Genomic DNA, 18,443 nt, shown 5'->3' with positions numbered 1-18,443 from the left:
ATCCAACGCTCAGGTATTGAACGTGCAAATATCCAACGCTTCACTACTGAACGCGCCGATATCTAACTTGTGCCTAACGAACACACCGATATCTAACGCTTAAGTATCGAACACGTCGATATCTGACACTTGAGTATCCAACGCGTCAATATCCAACGCTCAGGTATTGAACGTGCGGATATACAACGCTTAAGTACTGAACGCGCCGATATCTAACTTGTGCCTAACGAACACACCGATATCTAACGCGTATGTATCGAACGCGTCGATATCTGACACTTGAGTATCCAACGCGCCAATATCCAACGCTCAGGTATTGAACGTGCAAATATCCAACGCTTCACTACTGAACGCGCCGATATCTAACCTGTGCATAACGAGCACACCCGATATCTAACGCTTAAGTATCAAATGCGCCAATATCTAACGTGTAACTAATGAGCACCGATATCTAATACCCAAATATTCGTTGCCAGTTTCACTCGTAAATACAAGATGTTGAAATTGTAAACGAGAAAGTAGTCTTGTATCGTTTGTTAAATCAAAAACGAAGCATAATCAGGCTTTCATCGAGGGAAACGGTTTTACGAGAACGCTCGATCGGCCGAGCAGCAAGCGGATCTAATGAGAGCAACGAAGCAACGACGAGGATCATTGCGCCGCGATCCGAACGAATCGAAAATCGAGCAAACCATAGTGATTTCAATTGCACGCGCACACACGTACACACACACGTGCGGTTCGGTCGATTCCTTTCGTCACGGGCAATGTCGGTGCGTGAAGGTGGAACGGTGTGTGCACCGGTGACGTACACACGGAACCATGGAATGTAAATGTGGGAGGCCTTTCACATTCCGGAGAAAATTTTCTCGGCAAACATTTTATGCCGGTAGTTGGGAAAAAGTTTGTTTCAACAATATTCACAACTTACGCTTACTCTATCTCCGGAATCTATCTTCTCGTTTGGAATGCGTGTGCTCGGGGTCACTTGCAATTCTATTCGTTAACGCGCGGCCAACCCGGTCTATGTAATATTGTGATATTAAAAAAAGATGTCCAACAGGGTGCTCGAGCCTTTATAAGTTAAACGCTCGTTATATCGCGATAATATAATAATTTGCACGCCGCGAATTAAAATTGTTTGCGTTTCGTTGTAAATCATGGAACGTTTAACGGGACGATTTCTAACGAGAACGATTTATTAACAGATTACTCGATAAAAATGCAGAAAGAGAAACTTGTTCGGCGCCCGGTAAGTTTGTTTAATCCACTTTGTGTCGCCGGTATCGGAACACGGTAATTATCGTGGCGACTCCGATTTCTCGATAATGAACCGAGATGAGCGAAACGCAAAAGAAAACGGAACGAATTAATTACAAATTGCGTTAATCGATTGACGGAAAGCGATCCGGGGAGTCGAAATTCCCGGGGGATCGAAGAAAGCAGGCGTCGCGGCCGATTCGACGTGGCCACGTATCGTTACACGGCTAATTGCGATATAAACAGCGGAGTTTACGAGGCACCGGTGTACGAGCTGGTAACATTCAGCAAACATTAGCCGCCATTAACGAAGATACAAGGCCCGCGGTATTGATGCGTCCACGCTGGAGATCCGCAATGTCAAGGGAAAGGCTAAAATGTTAAGATCGTCTGCCGTAATCGAACACCTGACGCGAACATTCCAGGAAATTGGCCCGAGATAGGGCCTCGCATAATGCTAATGGATGGATATTAATTTGACCGTAGCGAATACATTTTAACTAATCTGCGTGGATATCGTGACACGGGGAAGATCGAGAGAGAGAGAGAGAGCGAAAAAGATGTCTTCGAACTTGTGGCCAGTCTCTGTCGCTAATCCGGAAACGTGTATCCTGGATATCGTCGAGATAGTTTGGTAACTAGAGGTTGCATCGGGAATTCCACGATCGAACCGAGGAATCGAATAAACTTGCAACTTTGATTTTTAATCCGATGCCACAGAATCGCTTATCGAATGCATTAGCACCGAGGGTAAGACTCGTAACTGGATAAAAGTAGATGTTGGCGAACGAGGCACTGAATTGTAGGATTTGCTTTTGTTACGTGCAGCTTTGATATTTCATTATTTCGTGAATTTGGAGATCTGGATATTTGGTATTTTAGGGTATAGGGTTTATGCAGATTTGGAAGTTTAGTGCCTAGGAAATTCGAGATTTGAAAATTTAGCACATTGGAAATTTGGGGATTTGGAAATTTACTATTTAGGGAATTTAGGAATTTGGAAATTTATTATTTAGGGAATTTTGGGGTTTGGAAATTTCTTATTTAGGGAATTTTGGGGTTTGGATGTTCAGTATCTAGGGAATTTGGGAGTTTGGAAATTTATTATCTGGGGAATTTGGAGTTCGGAAGTTCACTATCTAGGGAATTTGGGTTCTGTAAATTTAAGGCACTGGAAATTTGGGGATTTGGAAATTTGCTATCTAGGGAACTTAGGAATTTGGAAATTTATTATCTAGGGAATTTTGGGGATTTGGAAATTTAGGACACTGGAAATTTGGGAATTTCAAAATTTATTTTATAGGAAATTTGGAGATTTGGAAATTAATGGTATAGAAAATTGGGCGATTTTAAGGGAAGATCTGGATACTTGTCAATTTAGGAAACTAAGAAATTAGAGATTTAGTGAATTGAGAAACTTGGAAAATCATATTCAGAGCATTAGTATAAGTTAACATACAGTATTAAAAAATATACAAACTTAAGAAACATATGAATTAGAGAATATTGAAATTTGAAAAGAAACATGAAAAAATATAAAAATAAAAAGGTCAGAAAATAGAGATGTAAGAAATCAAAGAACCAGAAGGGATGTGATAATGGAAATCTAGAATAGTAAATTTCAATGTCTCTACGAAATAATCATGAAATTACATTCCCTAAATTCTCAATCTCCGTAAATTCCCTCCGCGTTTCAGATCGCTTCTTCAGACAATACCTTTCGTTACAGCGGACTTTGCTTTCCGCCAAAAACGCGAGGAGAACGGAATCCAAGTCCATCGAAAAACGGGGATTAACGAAAGGGGAGAAGCTTCATCCGTCGCGAACGATCATTTTGTCCAGCTTTGTCGTTGTTACATTGTAATGCAGCGAAGCTGTACATTGTAGCTGTTTGAAGGCAAACGACCGAAACATCCCGGGTAGCGCCTCGGATTCCAGAAAGACTGTACGCCGTGCAAAACGAAGAATCGAGGGGAATAAAGCCGCTATCTCGAGATACCGAATAATCGGCTTTATAAAATGTTCCGCTGTGCAACCAAAGCTTTATACGTTCCTATAATCTTTAAATGGGGGCGACACGAACGCCCGTGACATTTCCTCCTCGCGAACGGCTACCCTCGTTAAAATTCCGCGCTTTACAACCGCGGCTTTCTTTCGCGAACGATTATTAAATAGTTGCAACGCTATCGCGGAAATTTAAATACGATGCTGCACTTATTTCGAATCGATGCAACTTCGTGATTTCTTGTACGGGAATGTTCCTCTTGATTAAAGCTGGAACGCTGATCCTTTTAGATGTTTAAATTGATACTCAGCGTTGCAGAGTTCTTTTCGCTTATTTTTGTTATCTTTATAATTGTAATTGTATGGATGCCTAAGAGTTTTGATCTCTGCGTAATCAGATTAGCAACTGCGTGAAGGCAAATGATTTGAAGTTGGGTTTTGTAAGAAATAAGATTTCAAGATTATTAATATCCAGATCCTGAAATATTCAAATTTGCTTGGTTTCAAGTTGAACATGAAAATTCCATTTATACTAATCTTTTCGTATTATGAAATTTTGTAAATCCGACATTTTTGAATAACAAAATTCTCAAGATCTCAATCGACTTCCCTAGATCCTTGAACGATCCTTGAATTCCCTAGAACATTTTCAAATTCTCGAATTCTCTTCAGACCAGGTCGTAAACGTCACAATGAGGTTAGGTTACATTAGGTGGGTTGGTAAAAAACAATTTTAGTGACCAGCTCTTAAACGTCACAATGAGATTAGGTTAGGTTAGGTACGTTTGTAAAAAACAATTTTAGTGACCAAGTCTTAAACGTCACAATGAAGTTAGGTTAAGTTAGGTAGGTTTGTAAAAAACAATTTTAGTGACCAAGTCTTAAACGTCACAATGAAGTTAGGTTAGGTTAGGTAGGTTTGTAAAAAACAATTTTAGTGACCAAGTCTTAAACGTCACAATGAAGTTAGATTAAGTTAGGTAGGTTTGTAAAAAACAATTTTAGTGACCAAGTCTTAAACGTCACAATGAAGTTAGGTTAGGTTAGGTAAGCTTGTAAAAAGCAATTTTAGTGACCAAGTCTTAAACGTCACAATGAAGTTAGGTTAAGTTAGGTAGGTTCGTAAAAAACAATTTTAGTGATCAAGTCTTAAACGTCACAATGAGGTTAGGTTACGTTAGGTAGGCTTGTAAAAAACAATTTTAGTGACCGAGTCTTAAACGTCACAATGAAGTTAGGTTAAGTTAGGTACGTTTGTAAAAGACAATTTTAGTGACCAAGTCTTAAACGTCACAATGAGGTTAGGTTAAATTAGGTGGGTTGGTAAAAAACAATTTTAATGACCAGCTCTTAAACGTCACAATGAGGTTAGGTTACGTTAGGTAGGTTTGTAAAAAACAATTTTAGTGACCAAGTCTTAAACGTCACAATGAGATTAGGTTAGGTTATGTAGGTTTGTAGGAAACAATTTTAGTGACCAGGTCTTAAACGTCACAATGAGGTTAGGTTACGTTAGGTAGGTTTGTAAAAAACAATTTTAGTGACCAAGTCTTAAACGTCACAATGAGATTAGGTTAGGTTATGTAGGTTTGTAGGAAACAATTTTAGTGACCAGGTCTTAAACGTCACAATGAGATTAGGTTACGTTAGGTAGGTTTGTAAAAAACAATTTTAGTGACCAGGTCTTAAACGTCACAATGAGGTTACTCAAATAAACTAGTAAAACGGTGATTTCATGTAGGTATAAGCACACCGAACATCAAAATCTCGAACACAGTTTGCACCATAAATAACAGAGTGTGAAAATCGCCAATTAATTGGGTGGTCTCGAACGCGTTAAGCCGCCGTCACTGTCACGTTCGCTGGCAATCTTGGTCCTTTCAGCAGCGCGAACGAGTTACGATCAATTATATCGCCGTGTATTAATTGCGAACGGGAATAACAAGAGGCGAGTAAAGGGGAAGGGCAACGTTTATTAACCAGACGATCGGTGTAACTCGCGCGTCGCACTAACGACGTTTAGTCTGAAAGGAGGCGTGCTTGTTCCGAGGGGATCAAAAGCGCAACGCGCGCGCGACAATCTCGGTGTAAGCCGCAAAATTCGCGACGCCGCAAATTTCTACGTGTTCTCCCCTCTCTGTGCTTTGCTTTCCCCCCGTCCTTTTATTCCCTCGGCTCTTTTTTACCGCGGAGACTAGAAGCTTAGGGGACGAGAGAGAGAGACGTCGAACGAAAACGTGTCGCGACAATTATATGTGCGACGCCGTTATTATAATCGAGTCGTTTCGTCTCTGTCGCTCTTCAGGTCTGTTTTGGCCTCGTTTAAAGCAGCTGGAACGTCGACGTAATAAGGGAGGAAAAAAAGAAACGGTGCCGGTTGAATGTGGGATTCTACACCCGATATGCCACGGTTTGGCCTAACCTCATTTAGGAAGACGAGACGAACGGCGCGAAATTTAATTGCGAACGTGTCTATCGTTCGAATTGTAACGAGGTGTAGTCTTCTGAGCGGTGGCTAGTGGCATTTGTGGTGATACTCTTTGGAGCTTGTGGAGGGATGTACTCGGATAATTTGGGGATTTGAGAATTTGGGGAGATGGGAGTTGGGCAGTTAGGAGTTGGGGACATAGAAGTTGGGGACATAGGAGTTGGGGATTTAGGAATTTAGGATTTAGGAGTTGGGGATTTTTAATGTTTGGGGAACTGGGAATTTGGAAAATGTGGAATTGGGGGGTTGGGAATTTGGGAAACTTGGAATTGGGGAAATGTGGAATTGAGGGCATGGGAATTGGGGAAATTTGGAATTGGGATGTTGGGGATTTGGGAAATTTGGAATTGGGGGCATGGGAATTGGGGAATTTTGGAATTGGGGATTTGGGGATTTGGGAAATTTGGAATTGGGGAAATGTGGAATTGGGGAAATTTGGAATTGGGGTGTTGGGGATTTGGGAAATTTGGAATTGGGGAAATGTGGAATTGGGGGCATGGGAATTGGGGAATTTTGGAATTGGGGATTTGGGGATTTGGGAAATTTGGAATTGGGGGCATGGGAATTGGGGAAATTTGGAATTGGGGTGTTGGGGATTTGGGAAATTTGGAATTGGGGAAATGTGGAATTGGGGGCATGGGAATTGGGGAATTTTGGAATTGGGGATTTGGGGATTTGGGAAATTTGGAATTGGGGAAATGTGGAATTGGGGGCATGGGAATTTAGGAAATTTGGAATTGGGGGTTTGAGGATTTGGGAATTTTCAATTCCCAAATTGTGGGAAATTTCAATAGTTGCAAATCCGAATTTTCTTCTTCAAAAAATTACAAATTGGAAAAACTGAAAATTGAAACTAACTAAGTTAGAAAATTTAAAAATTGAGAACCCAAATTTAAAATTGAATAATTGAAAAAAATTGAAACTCAGAAACCTAGAAAATTCAAAAACTAAAATTCTATATTCAAAAAGTGGAAAGTTTAAATATTTAAAAATTGAGAAGTTTATACCTTCGCAACTCCTTAAACCCGATATTGGATAAATTTAATTAGCATTTGATGTTATGGCATGCCCAAACTGGCCCCGTCGTAATTAACCAACGACCGAGAACGCATTAAAAAGATTCTGCAACGTTTCAAACTGTCGATGTTCGTAGATATTTTTAATTACCTGATCGAATAAATCGCAACGAGTTGTAACCCGTTGCACCAATCGAACGATAATTGCTTTGTTGATGATCCTATAATGCATGTAATATACATCCGATACTTATGTTTTCGTGAAATATCAATTTCCAGTGAACATCATTGAATTGATAATACGTACTCGATATAAATTCTGGACTCGTTAGTGCACCCATCTACCCGTACGATTCAATGAAACATTAACGAACGTAGAAATATTCATTTCTGTGAACAAAGAGGAATTCTGTAATTATTCACATTCTGTTTCGCTCTAAACCACTCCTTCCGTGTAATCGTATCGTTTGATTACTTCACAAAATCATAGTTTTTCATTTGTATCTATACTATACAATTATTGTAATTTTATTCTCAGAATTTTCACATTATTTTGAGATCCACAAATTGATATCTCTCAATCTTTGTGTACTAAAATGCTTAGATTCCAGAAATCCCTGTCTTATCAGCTCGATGTATTATCACCGACTCTCATCTCTTTTAATTATCATCATCTCATAACGGAAAGAAGAATTGATTTTATATGATATTGTTAATCTGAGCTTCTATCTGAGCCATCGTACCCAAACTATAAACTCAAACCGATATGTGAAGTGAGGTCACATATAGAACGATTCACTCTCACATATCTTTATCGCAAATGATTTGTTTATTTATTAGCGACTTTATTCTTGCAACCCTACACTACCCTACAGTAATAAGTGTTATATAATAACGATCGTCTATATCTCGTTCGAAATAAACTGTAATCGAGCAGGGATACCGTTCCTTCCACGTAATCGACAGGATTAATTAATTAACGGAATTTGCGATTGTTGCAGGATTTTCGGGAGCGGTGCTTGCGCGGGTTGCGGCAACACGATACCTCCCAGCGAGCTGGTGCTGAAGACGACCGGATTGGTGTTCCACCAGAAATGCTTCGCGTGCAGCAAGTGCGGGAGCCAGCTGGTTTCCGGGGATAGGTAAGATTCGCCAATATACTAACACGGTTAACTCTAAAATGATCTACTTGGTATAAGCAAAAATTACGAAGAGGAAGACACAAGCACGCTCGACGGAGAAATTGATATTCCAGACTCGATCCAAGTATACAAGTATGAAAAAATTAGGATGCAAGCTTAAATTATTTTATTTTTTATTTGTAGGAATTTGAGGGTGTAGAAATTTGGGATATGGGGATTTAGGGACGTAGAGATTTGGGGATGATGGGATATAGGGATGTAGGGATTTGGGGATGTAAGGATTTGGGGTTGTAAGGATTTAGGGACGTAGGGATTTGGGGACTTAGGGATTTAGGGACGTAGGGATTTGAAGACGTAGGGATTTGGAGACGTAGGGATTAGGAAACGTAGGAATTTGGAAACGTAGGGATTTGGGGACGTTGGAATTTAGAGACGTAGGGATTTGGGGACGTTGGAATTTAGGGACGTAGGGATTTGAGGACGTTGAAATTTAGAGACGTAGGGATTTGGGGACGTTGGAATTTAGGGACGTAGGGATTTGGGGACGTAGGGATATGGGGATGTAGGGATTTGGAGGTGTAGGGATTTGGGGTTGTAAGGATTTGGGGACGTAGGGATTTGGGGACTTAGGGATTTAGGGACGTAGGGATTTGAAGACGTAGGGATTTGGAGACGTAGGGATTAGGAAACGTAGGAATTTGGAAACGTAGGGATTTGGGGACGTTGAAATTTAGGGGCGTAGGGATTTGGAGACGTAGGGATTTGGGATACTAGGATTTGAGAGCGTAGGAATTTGGTGACGTAGGGATTTGGGGACGTAGCGATTTGGGGACGTTGGAATTTAGGAACGTAGGGATTTGGGAATACTAGAATTTGAGGGCGTAGGAATTTGGTGACGTTGGAATTTGGGGACGAATGAATTTGTGCACGTAGCGATTTGGGGACGTTGGAATTTAGGAACGTAGGGATTTGGGAATACTAGAATTTGAGGGCGTAGGAATTTGGTGACGTTGGAATTTGGGGACGTATGGATTTGTGCACGTAGCGATTTGGGGACGTATGGATTTGTGTACGTAGCGATTTGGTAACATAAGGAGTTGAGGATGTAGGAATTTCAAAACGTATAGATTTGGGAACATAGACACATGAAAATATAGGTATTCGAGTATATAGGAATTCAGGAAACCAGAAATTTGGGAATATAGAGATTTGAAGATATAATAATTCAGGCATCTGTGGATCCAAGAATATACGAATCTAGGAATTTGGAAATACAAAAATTTGAGAATATGAGAATTTCCTGACACAAAAATTAGGAATATAAATATTTAAAGATACAAGGTTCAGAAATCTAGGGTTTATCACCATAGAGTTGAGAAGCTTGAGGCCCAAGGAAACTTAGGGTTCAGAAGTTTGAAGATGTACAAACCTCAGGATCAAAAGATTTGAGAACCTAGTCAATAGATCCAATTGATCACATCTATACATTCCAGAATATTACATTACCACAGACACACTTCCAAATCAAATATCCATGAAATGAAATGATTCAAAGCTATCTGAAAATCTAAGAATACCCGAAACAGTACAGCTGTTTATAGGTCGTGTTATATTTGGTACATCAATTTGCACGTAATGGAAATTTGCATCCGTAACAAGTAAAACGGTTCGCGAGTGAAACGAGATCGATAGCCGAGGTAAGCGGGAAATCGATTGAATCATTCAGAGAAACAAGGGGATTCGGGTGATCCTAAAGGGGACACAAAAGAGATACACGCGAGTCGAAGAGGAAACGCGGCAATTAAAGGTTTGGAAAAGAGGCGTGTCGGCGCTGGGTTGTCGTTTAATTGGCGGGGATTGCAATCGGGGATTTTGTAATAAAGGAGGAGGGACACAATTATTCCGGTCTGTAATGAAGCAATCTTGTTTATGAGCATCGATTTCCGCGGATATTTGTCCGCGTTGTTGATTACGGGAACGAGGTCCCACGACTACAAAGTTTTTGTTCTCGTAAACGGATTAACGGTCGTGTGTGTGCATATACTGACACATACAACGTGATAATTCAGTTCACGGACTATAAAAAGCCCGCGCGTAATGGATTTCAAATATTTATTAACACTTCGATAGACGCGTGTGAAATCTGATTCTTGCAATTTTGTGTTTCTTTTTCGATGCTGACAACTGGTTATCGATACTCTCATTCGATGGAACCAAAAACGTACATTTCTACAGATTGTAGTAGGATCATAGGAATATGAGAGATACAGGGAAATGAAAGACATAGAAATATAGGAATTTAGTACATGTTTAGCAGCACATGTGGAGGTTTTGGTACACATGTAGAAATGTAAATATTTATATAAGGATTTGGGTATGATTGTAAAGGTCTAGGGGTAAATACACTAGTGATCTAGATATGCATATAGAAATTTAGGTATACATGTGAATATGTGGGTATTCATATAAGAATTTTGGTACACATATCATTTAGAGATAAATATAGTGATCTAGGTATACATGTGAATATGTAGGTATTCATATAAGAATTTTGGTACACATATAGTTTAGAGATAAATATAGTGATCTGGGTATACATGTGAATATGTAAGTATTCATATAAGCTTTTGGATGCACATATAGTTTAGAGATGAATATAGTGATTTGGGTATACATGTGAATATGTAGGTATTCATATAAGAATTTTGGTACACATATAGTTTAGAGATAAATATAGTGATCTGGGTATACATGTGGAGATTTAAGTATTCATATAAGATTTTGGATGCACATATAGTTTAGAGATGAATATAGTGATCTGGGTATACATGTGGAGATTTAAGTATATACGTGTAAATTTAGGTGTTCGTATCAGGACCTGTATGATCAGAATAAGCAAATAAGTAACGCAATAAGAGTCGGAAATTCCGTCGAGCGAGCTGTGAAAAGTATATGAAATTAACGTAGTGGTTTTATGTCGAATTAGGTACTACCTGCATTCGGGGTCACCGGTGTGCGAGACGGATTGGCACAAAATCGTGAAGTCGTCGTCGGTCGCGGCCGCAGCCGCGGCGGCGGCGGCCGGAAACGGAGGTGCACCGGTGAGAAAAGGTAAGGTGGGTCGGCCTCGAAGAAGTCGCGAATGAGGTGGCAACCCGGTCGGTCGCCCGAAGAAGGTACAAGCCTCTCCACAGCCGACGCCTGCCGTCGTACCGTCTCAGGTCGACGTGGTGGACGTCGCCGTAGGAGGGGATCCCTATTCGCCGCCTCCGCCGGGTCATCAGCAGTACCACCATCACCACCACCACCATCACCATCATCACCCGATGAGCCTCGTACATCCGGGACTGGCGGTACAGCAAACTCACCTGCAGGCGTCCACCTATCAGGATTGGTCACCTTGGTCACAGGACACCTGCGATTGAACTTCCGCTCGAGTTCTAGGGTCGAACCCGCTCGACCCTGGCCGTCTTTCGTTTCCACCGACTCTGTCGTGTTTTCCCCGAAAGGACTATCGGGTTCGCGAACAAGCGTGAAGGAAACGGAGGATCATCCGGGTGGATACGGTGAACGAGTTTCGTTACCTGTGACAGCTACATCACGCTACCAGTGCCGTCGTTAGCAAGGACTCCATTCGGACGCGTGTTTCTACGACGTATATGTACGCGTGAGGATGTGGTGCGTGCGCCCTCGTCGATCGCTGACCTCTTCAGCCTCCTCGATCGAGACACGAACTTGAACAGACGTCTCGCGTCGCGTCGATCGTTCTTTCGGACGCGCGCGACTCGACGGTAATCCTTAATCAATAATCTTTGCTCAATCACGGAGAATCGAAGATGATATCGAGTCGTGTCCGGAGGGCACACGGCGCGGGCCGCGGGCAAGTCGCTGCCAGCGGCGTAACGGCAGTTTTCTTCGGCTTCGTCCGATTCTTTGATGCTCATCCGGGCTTTGGTCGAACGCGTCTTACGATCGACCACGGCCATTTTGCTTTTACGTTCGCGTTCCTCGACGCGCTGTTTCCTTCGGTCACTGCGGTTCTTGCAGATCGGCTGATCGTCCTTTATCGTTGCTCATTCTATAAAGTTAGTATCTTTTTGAAGAATTTTTTTTTTAATCTTTGGTGAATTTTCAACGATTCTTTGTACGTAATGTACGTTGATATTTTGTACGTAATTTTAATTCAAGTTCTGAATATTTCAAAGGTAATACATTGACCGACTTACATGACAAGGGCTGCAAATTCAGTTCGATTAATTATTTGTAGGAAAATAAGCGAAACATTCGAGAGCTCTTAAAACAGATTAAAAATTGCAAGATTTAAGTCTTCTTAATGGTCTGTATTACAGAGTGTATGAACACGAACGCGGTCAACGTGTTAGTATTTACTGATTGCACTGATATGTCAATATTTGAAGAATTCTGAAATATTGACAAATTCTACTGATTTGGAAAAAAAATTTTGTTAATCACCGTCTGAAATTTCACCACATTAAGTCAGCAAACTTAATTACGTTCAATTAAAATTACGATGAAACGAGGCACGAATAAAATTTAATTTAAATTATGTACATCAGATTGAAGCATCTTGAATCAAATTGAAATAAGACGTTTTATTATTAATTATTAATAATGCAATTTTTGAGATCATCTTTAGAATGAATTTAGATCGAATAACGTGAATCTAAATCACTTCTAATTGGTTCTAATTAAGTTAATTAGTATCGAATTGTTCGGTTTAAATTATGATGCAATTCAATGCGAATTAATTTGAATTTGAATTATGTCAATTTAAATCAGGCTGAAATTGCATTACTATTAATTCGTAATAATCTGTAATTAATTGTTAATCTAATTGATGTTATTGCTTATTTTGCTAGATTTTTATACTAAAATATCTGCACTCAAAGCTATTGGAATTCTAAAACATCGACGAATTTCATTAAAATTCTGTGATGAAAAGTGCATTTAGATTGAATTAATCTAACCGTTTCAAATTGCATATAGTTAAATCAATAATCACAGAATTCTGGTTGAATTAAAATTTTAATCAAATCTAGTTTGCATTATGTCGATTTGATTAACATTAATAGAAATCAGATTGGCATAAGTTGTTATTAATAAATAATACATACATCATCAATAACAACAATTATACTAATTAAATTTTTCCAAAGTTCACTTTTTCGAATTTTTCCAAACGCCTTACGAAAACTACTACAAAGAAAACGAAAAATGTTAAAAAATGTTCACATCGTAAAAATTCTCTCATAAACGTCACTTGCAGTGTCACAATCCTATCGTTACAATTTGACGAACCTCAGGAAATTTGATCACCAAGCTGGTTCCACGAAAGTGCAACGAATCGATGGAATCTCGAGAATTTACATTGGTCGAGAAAAATTGCAAGAATTGACGAAACGTTGAGTCTGTGACGGTCGAAAACGTGTCACGTATGCGACGAAGAAAATTTGGTCGACCCGGACGGATAATTCGGCGATTGAAACGATGGCCCGCGTCAGCTTCCCCGGCCCTTAGAAAATTATTTTTCTTTCAAAATCACCGTCCCCTTCTCTCGTCTCGGAGGGTTCCGTAAACTCATTAACCGTTTCTTGTTCCCGCGATCGTTAATCGAGCTCTCCTTTCTCTACGAACGAAAAAAGGTCACACCGCCTGTGAAATCGTTGAACCAGCGAAATTATCATTCGAATCCTCCTTGTTAACGCTTCGGTCCTCCATTTCCGGCAATATCCACGTTAGAAATTCGACTGCATTTACGATGTTAATTATCGACGAAATTTTTTATGGAATGCCGTCGAAGACATGCGTGGAGAAAGGATGTGTCGCATAATTTTGGTAACACAATTGGGGTACATTGATTGTTCTTTGAATCACTTTCTGAATCTCTAATTCCTCAAACTTGTTAAATTTTCGTATTCTAAAATTTCTAAGTCGTTAAATTCATGAATCTCTAAATTTCAAAATAGGTATATCTCTCAGATTTGTAGATTTCAAATTTTTAAATCTTCAAAAGTTCAAACTTGTAAGTGTTCAAATTTTCTAAATTCCCAAATTTACTGAAGTCCCAAACTTCCCCACATAAATCTATAAATTTCTGAACTTCTAAATTTCCAAATTCCTCACATTTCCTAATTCTCAAATTTTTATCCTAAATTTCCAAATCCCTAAACCCCCAAATCTTCCAAATATCCAAATTCCTAAACTCCTTCACGTGAATCTTTAAAAATCTACAAAACTGAACCGAGAACATCCAACAATTCCCTACGCCGCCATTTTCCCAAGCGTCCTCCATTTTCCTGAGTCCACTATTTCCTCTTTCAATATCAACTAAACAATAATATCTGAAAAAAAAATTTCTCGTGAACCACGCAACACAAAAGGACTCGTTTATTTTTGCAACGCAATAAAGGTTTCAAAATTCCAAGCGAAACCGAGGGAAACTGTCGTGCGACGAGAACGCGAGCGCACCGATGTGTCCAGGACACGCCGGTGAAGCTTCAGCCGTGGATGAAGCGTGTAACAATAGATTTTTTCTAAGTGGCAGGGTTTCGACATCCGCAATAAACATTTACGTGAATGTAATAATTGTGAACACGTTACGATGTGTATCTACTGTCGACGCTCGAGTCCGGTGTCGTTCGAAATTGATGCGTCTCCTCGTGTTTCTCGTTTCTAGCTTGTATCGAAATCGCTTCCTTTCCGTTTCCGTTGGACACGTTTCACCCGGAGAACAAGACGATCACGAAGAGAGGAAACGACACGGACTCCGGCACGTTCGAAGCTCAATGCGAAACTAAAGACACATGTTTTCGGTGTAAATCATGCGGGGATGACTCTTTTGGTTCGCTTCGTGGTATCGATACTTTTCTTTAGGTCTCTCTGGTTAATTATATTGGATTATTTTTAAATTTATTCGATTATTAGTTACAATCGTAATATTTATTATTACGCTTTTTGTCGAATTTTTTGGAGGAGTGAGTTCAATTATATTGGGGGTTGCTGATTGGTCACATTTGTGGGAGACAATTTTTATATTTATTATTACAATTTTTTGATGAAGTGTGTATGGGTTAAGTTATGGATTTGGGGGTTGTAGATTGGTCAAATTTTTTGGACTCAATTGTAATATTTATTATTACAATTTTTTTACGAACTGTGTATGAGTTAAATTTTGGATTTGGGGGTTGTAGATTGGTCACATTTTTTGGAGGCAATTGTAATATTTATTATTACAATTTTTTCACGAACTGTGTATGAGTTAAATTATGACTTTGGGTATTGCAGACTGGTCACATTTGTGAGAGACAATTTTAATATTTATTATTACGATTTTTTCTTGAACCAAGTATAAGTTAAATTCTGATTTTGGGGTTTATAGAATGACCACACTTATTGGACTCAATTATAATATTCATCATTATAATTTTTTAATGAACTGACTATGAGTTCAATTCTAATTTTGGGGTTGTAGAATGGTTGCACTGATCAGAGTCAATTATAATATTCATCATTATGGATTTAAGTAAACAATGTAACTGAAGCTTCTTATTTAACCATTTATTGAATGAGTGCACTTATCAGAATTAATAAAAATATTTATTGTTATGATTTCCGTATAATTCATGTAATAGTTAAATTCATAATATCTAACTCATCGGACAGTTACACTTATCTGAAGTAATTAGACTATTTATCATTATGATTTTCTAATAAACTGTGTAATAGTTAAATTCTTAATTTCTGCCTCATCAAACAGTTCCACATATTTGACTTGATTAAACCATTCATTATAATGATTCCTAAATAAACTATACAATAATTAAATTCTTTATTTCTGACTCATTGAACAGATCCATATATTTAACTTGATTAAACTATTCATTCTAATGATTCTTGAATAAACTGTATAATATTTAAATTCTTAATATCTGCCTCATTGAACAGTTTCGTATATTTATCTTGATTAAACCATTCATTATTATGATTCCTAAATAAACTATACAATAATTAAATTCTTTATTTCTGACTCATTGAACAGATCCATATATTTAACTTGATTAAACTATTCATTATAATGATTCTTGAATAAACTGTATAATATTTAAATTCTTAATATCTGCCTCATTGAACAGTTTCATATATTTGACTTGATTAAACCATTCATTATTATGATTCCTAAATAAACTATACAATAATTAAATTCTTTATTTCTGACTCATTGAACAGATCCATATTAGACATCTGGATTAGACCATTCATTATAGTGATTCCTAAATAAACGGTATAATAACTAAACTTTTATAAAAGATGTATCAAACACTCTCACTTTAAGTTACTTACTAAACAGCCACTATAATGATCTGTTCTAATAAATAAATATATAATTTTGTTTCTAAATTCGATCCCATGCAGCGAACCATCATCTCCGCGCCGTGCAACTGATTGTTACTCGTTTATCCGTCTCGTTCTTAGCGAAAGTTTTATCTGTCAGAACGCCGCCGCGCGCTTACGAGGTATTCCAAGCGGAAACAAGAGAGAAAGAGAGAGTGAGAGTGTGAGAGAGAGAGAGTGACGGCGATTTTCGACGCCGAGAAATGACGCGAAGTTGATCGTGAATCGACGACGATGTCCGGACGAAGAGAGATCGTCCTAACGAAATCTCGCTATATTTCCGCGTCGATTTCTCTTCGGTCCGATTCGTTCTATCTTTCGCCGCTGAACGAAAGACCCTTCGATCCTGGCGCGTGTTCGCGTAGCGGAACCGAGATTACCAACGGAAGATGAAGCTCGATCGAAGAGGGTCGCCGCGACGCGCTGCGTGTTGGATCGTGTAATTTAATCTTGTACATAGGGTACATTTTGTATATTGTTAAAAGTTTGTGTGATATAAATGGTTATGTATTTACTATTAAAGCGGCGATGTAATTGGGGACTTCGCACGGCCCGAATGCGATGGTTACGTGAACCAGAACCAGTGGATGCTACTGAAATTTACGATCCTGAATGTGCGGAATTAACCCTTTCGTTACATCTTTGTTAAATGAAAATCGTCCGTAATCATGGAAGTCTAACGACTGAACAAAATTCCTTTTCACCCCCTAAAAAATTAGTTTATTCTGTAAAATCCTTTCAAAGATTCAACTCATCAATTTAAGTTTAAGAGATCGCTCAAAGCAATTTAAAAAAATTTTTGTATAGATTCTGTATTAACCAGTTATAGGTACTCTCTCAAATTTGTAATTTAAATTTACTTCCACAAATTTAAGTCCTACAGTTTTTTGCCAAATAATCATTTTTATTATCTGATTTTTTTGTTATCGTTGCTTGTAATAAATATTGCAAGTGAGGTTATAGTTAAACATTTAAATTCATCTGTCAACCTGACGCGTCGTTTTCAATAATTCTAAACAAGTACTTTTATTTGTAATCCATAAGTCATAAGTCACATAAGATTTACACCAACCCCTAAATTTCTAGAGGGTGAAAAAATGTTCTGAACCTCTTGCTAATTTTTTTCTAATAAATTTAAAGATTTTCATTGACTAACACTCTGACTGCTCGCACATCTCGCGAATATAATTTGTAAAGCGGCCATTTCTCGCTGTGTAATTGTCGAGTATACAGGGTTCAAAGATAGCAATCTCAGTCAAAGTGTTTTTCGAGCCTCGAAAGGGTTAAGAGAATTGTACCTTGAGACTGAAGGACATCGTCCTTCTGAAAGAAGAAAAATGTTCATACGCGTCCAGTGGTGTTGGACAGTTTCCAAAGGATCGTCCTCAGTTGAGCGTACACGCGGTTGGATCAGCACGATCTTTTTCGCGCGTTTAGTTAATTTTGTTATTTGATTTATCTCGACTTCTTCAACCGGAAGCCGGACATCTCTGAATGGTTTCGCGGCCTCTTGTAAAATACAAAATACACGGACACACATACAAAACACGTTTATTAATTAAATAAACATCACAAGTTTTTAGAATGTTGTGCTTTTCCTACACGTTTCTCGAATAAAGTGTACCGTAATGTGTAAACGTAACCTCCTTCCTGGACTACGAGTTAAATGTTTCTCCTGACCTTGTCTCTTAATTTTGTTTCACAGCGATTGTTTCTTAAATGTGATCATTCATTTTGTAAATGTTTTAAAACATTTTATAAAAATGTTTTGAATAATCAGAAGTTTTAAGCAAAATTTATATTGGATGATTTTTGTGCTTAGAATGAATGGATCCGATAGAATTCATTTTTATTTTGAATTGGGAACAATGAATTTTTAGAGTGATTCAGAATTTGAGTTATTAAAAATTATTCTCTGTGCACAAGTATAAATCAGCAATATTTAAATCAGTATTAATTATTATAGAAAAATATGTTTATCTTGCTTGTAGTATATATTGTTATTCATGTATGTTCTCATATGTGTACCAACGTATATTATGAAGACCATATAATCATATCAATAATATTAGTAGCCCTAATGACTAAATTTATTTAATAACATGCATCAATTAAATTAAA

The 18,443-nt window shown here is 38.4% G+C and overlaps 1 protein-coding gene across 2 annotated transcripts in view; it reads left to right on the top strand.

The window, feature by feature from the left end:
- The window catches only part of LOC100880605 (uncharacterized), a 386,346-nt gene extending 368,439 nt beyond the window's left edge, over nucleotides 1-17,907 (top strand). For both annotated transcript variants that reach the window (XM_076531013.1, XM_012287140.2), the window contains 2 exons: nucleotides 7,770-7,910; nucleotides 10,897-17,907. In XM_076531013.1, coding sequence (XP_076387128.1) covers nucleotides 7,770-7,910; nucleotides 10,897-11,056 — 301 coding nt within the window. In that variant the 3' untranslated portion in view covers nucleotides 11,057-17,907. The remainder of the gene's footprint in view (nucleotides 1-7,769; nucleotides 7,911-10,896) is intronic.
- Nucleotides 17,908-18,443: the final 536 nt, after the last annotated feature.

The sequence above is a fragment of the Megachile rotundata genome, chromosome 1 (assembly GCF_050947335.1).
Source record: "Megachile rotundata isolate GNS110a chromosome 1, iyMegRotu1, whole genome shotgun sequence".
Lineage (NCBI taxonomy): Eukaryota > Metazoa > Arthropoda > Insecta > Hymenoptera > Megachilidae > Megachile > Megachile rotundata.
This window is presented reverse-complemented; position numbering and strand designations above follow the sequence as displayed.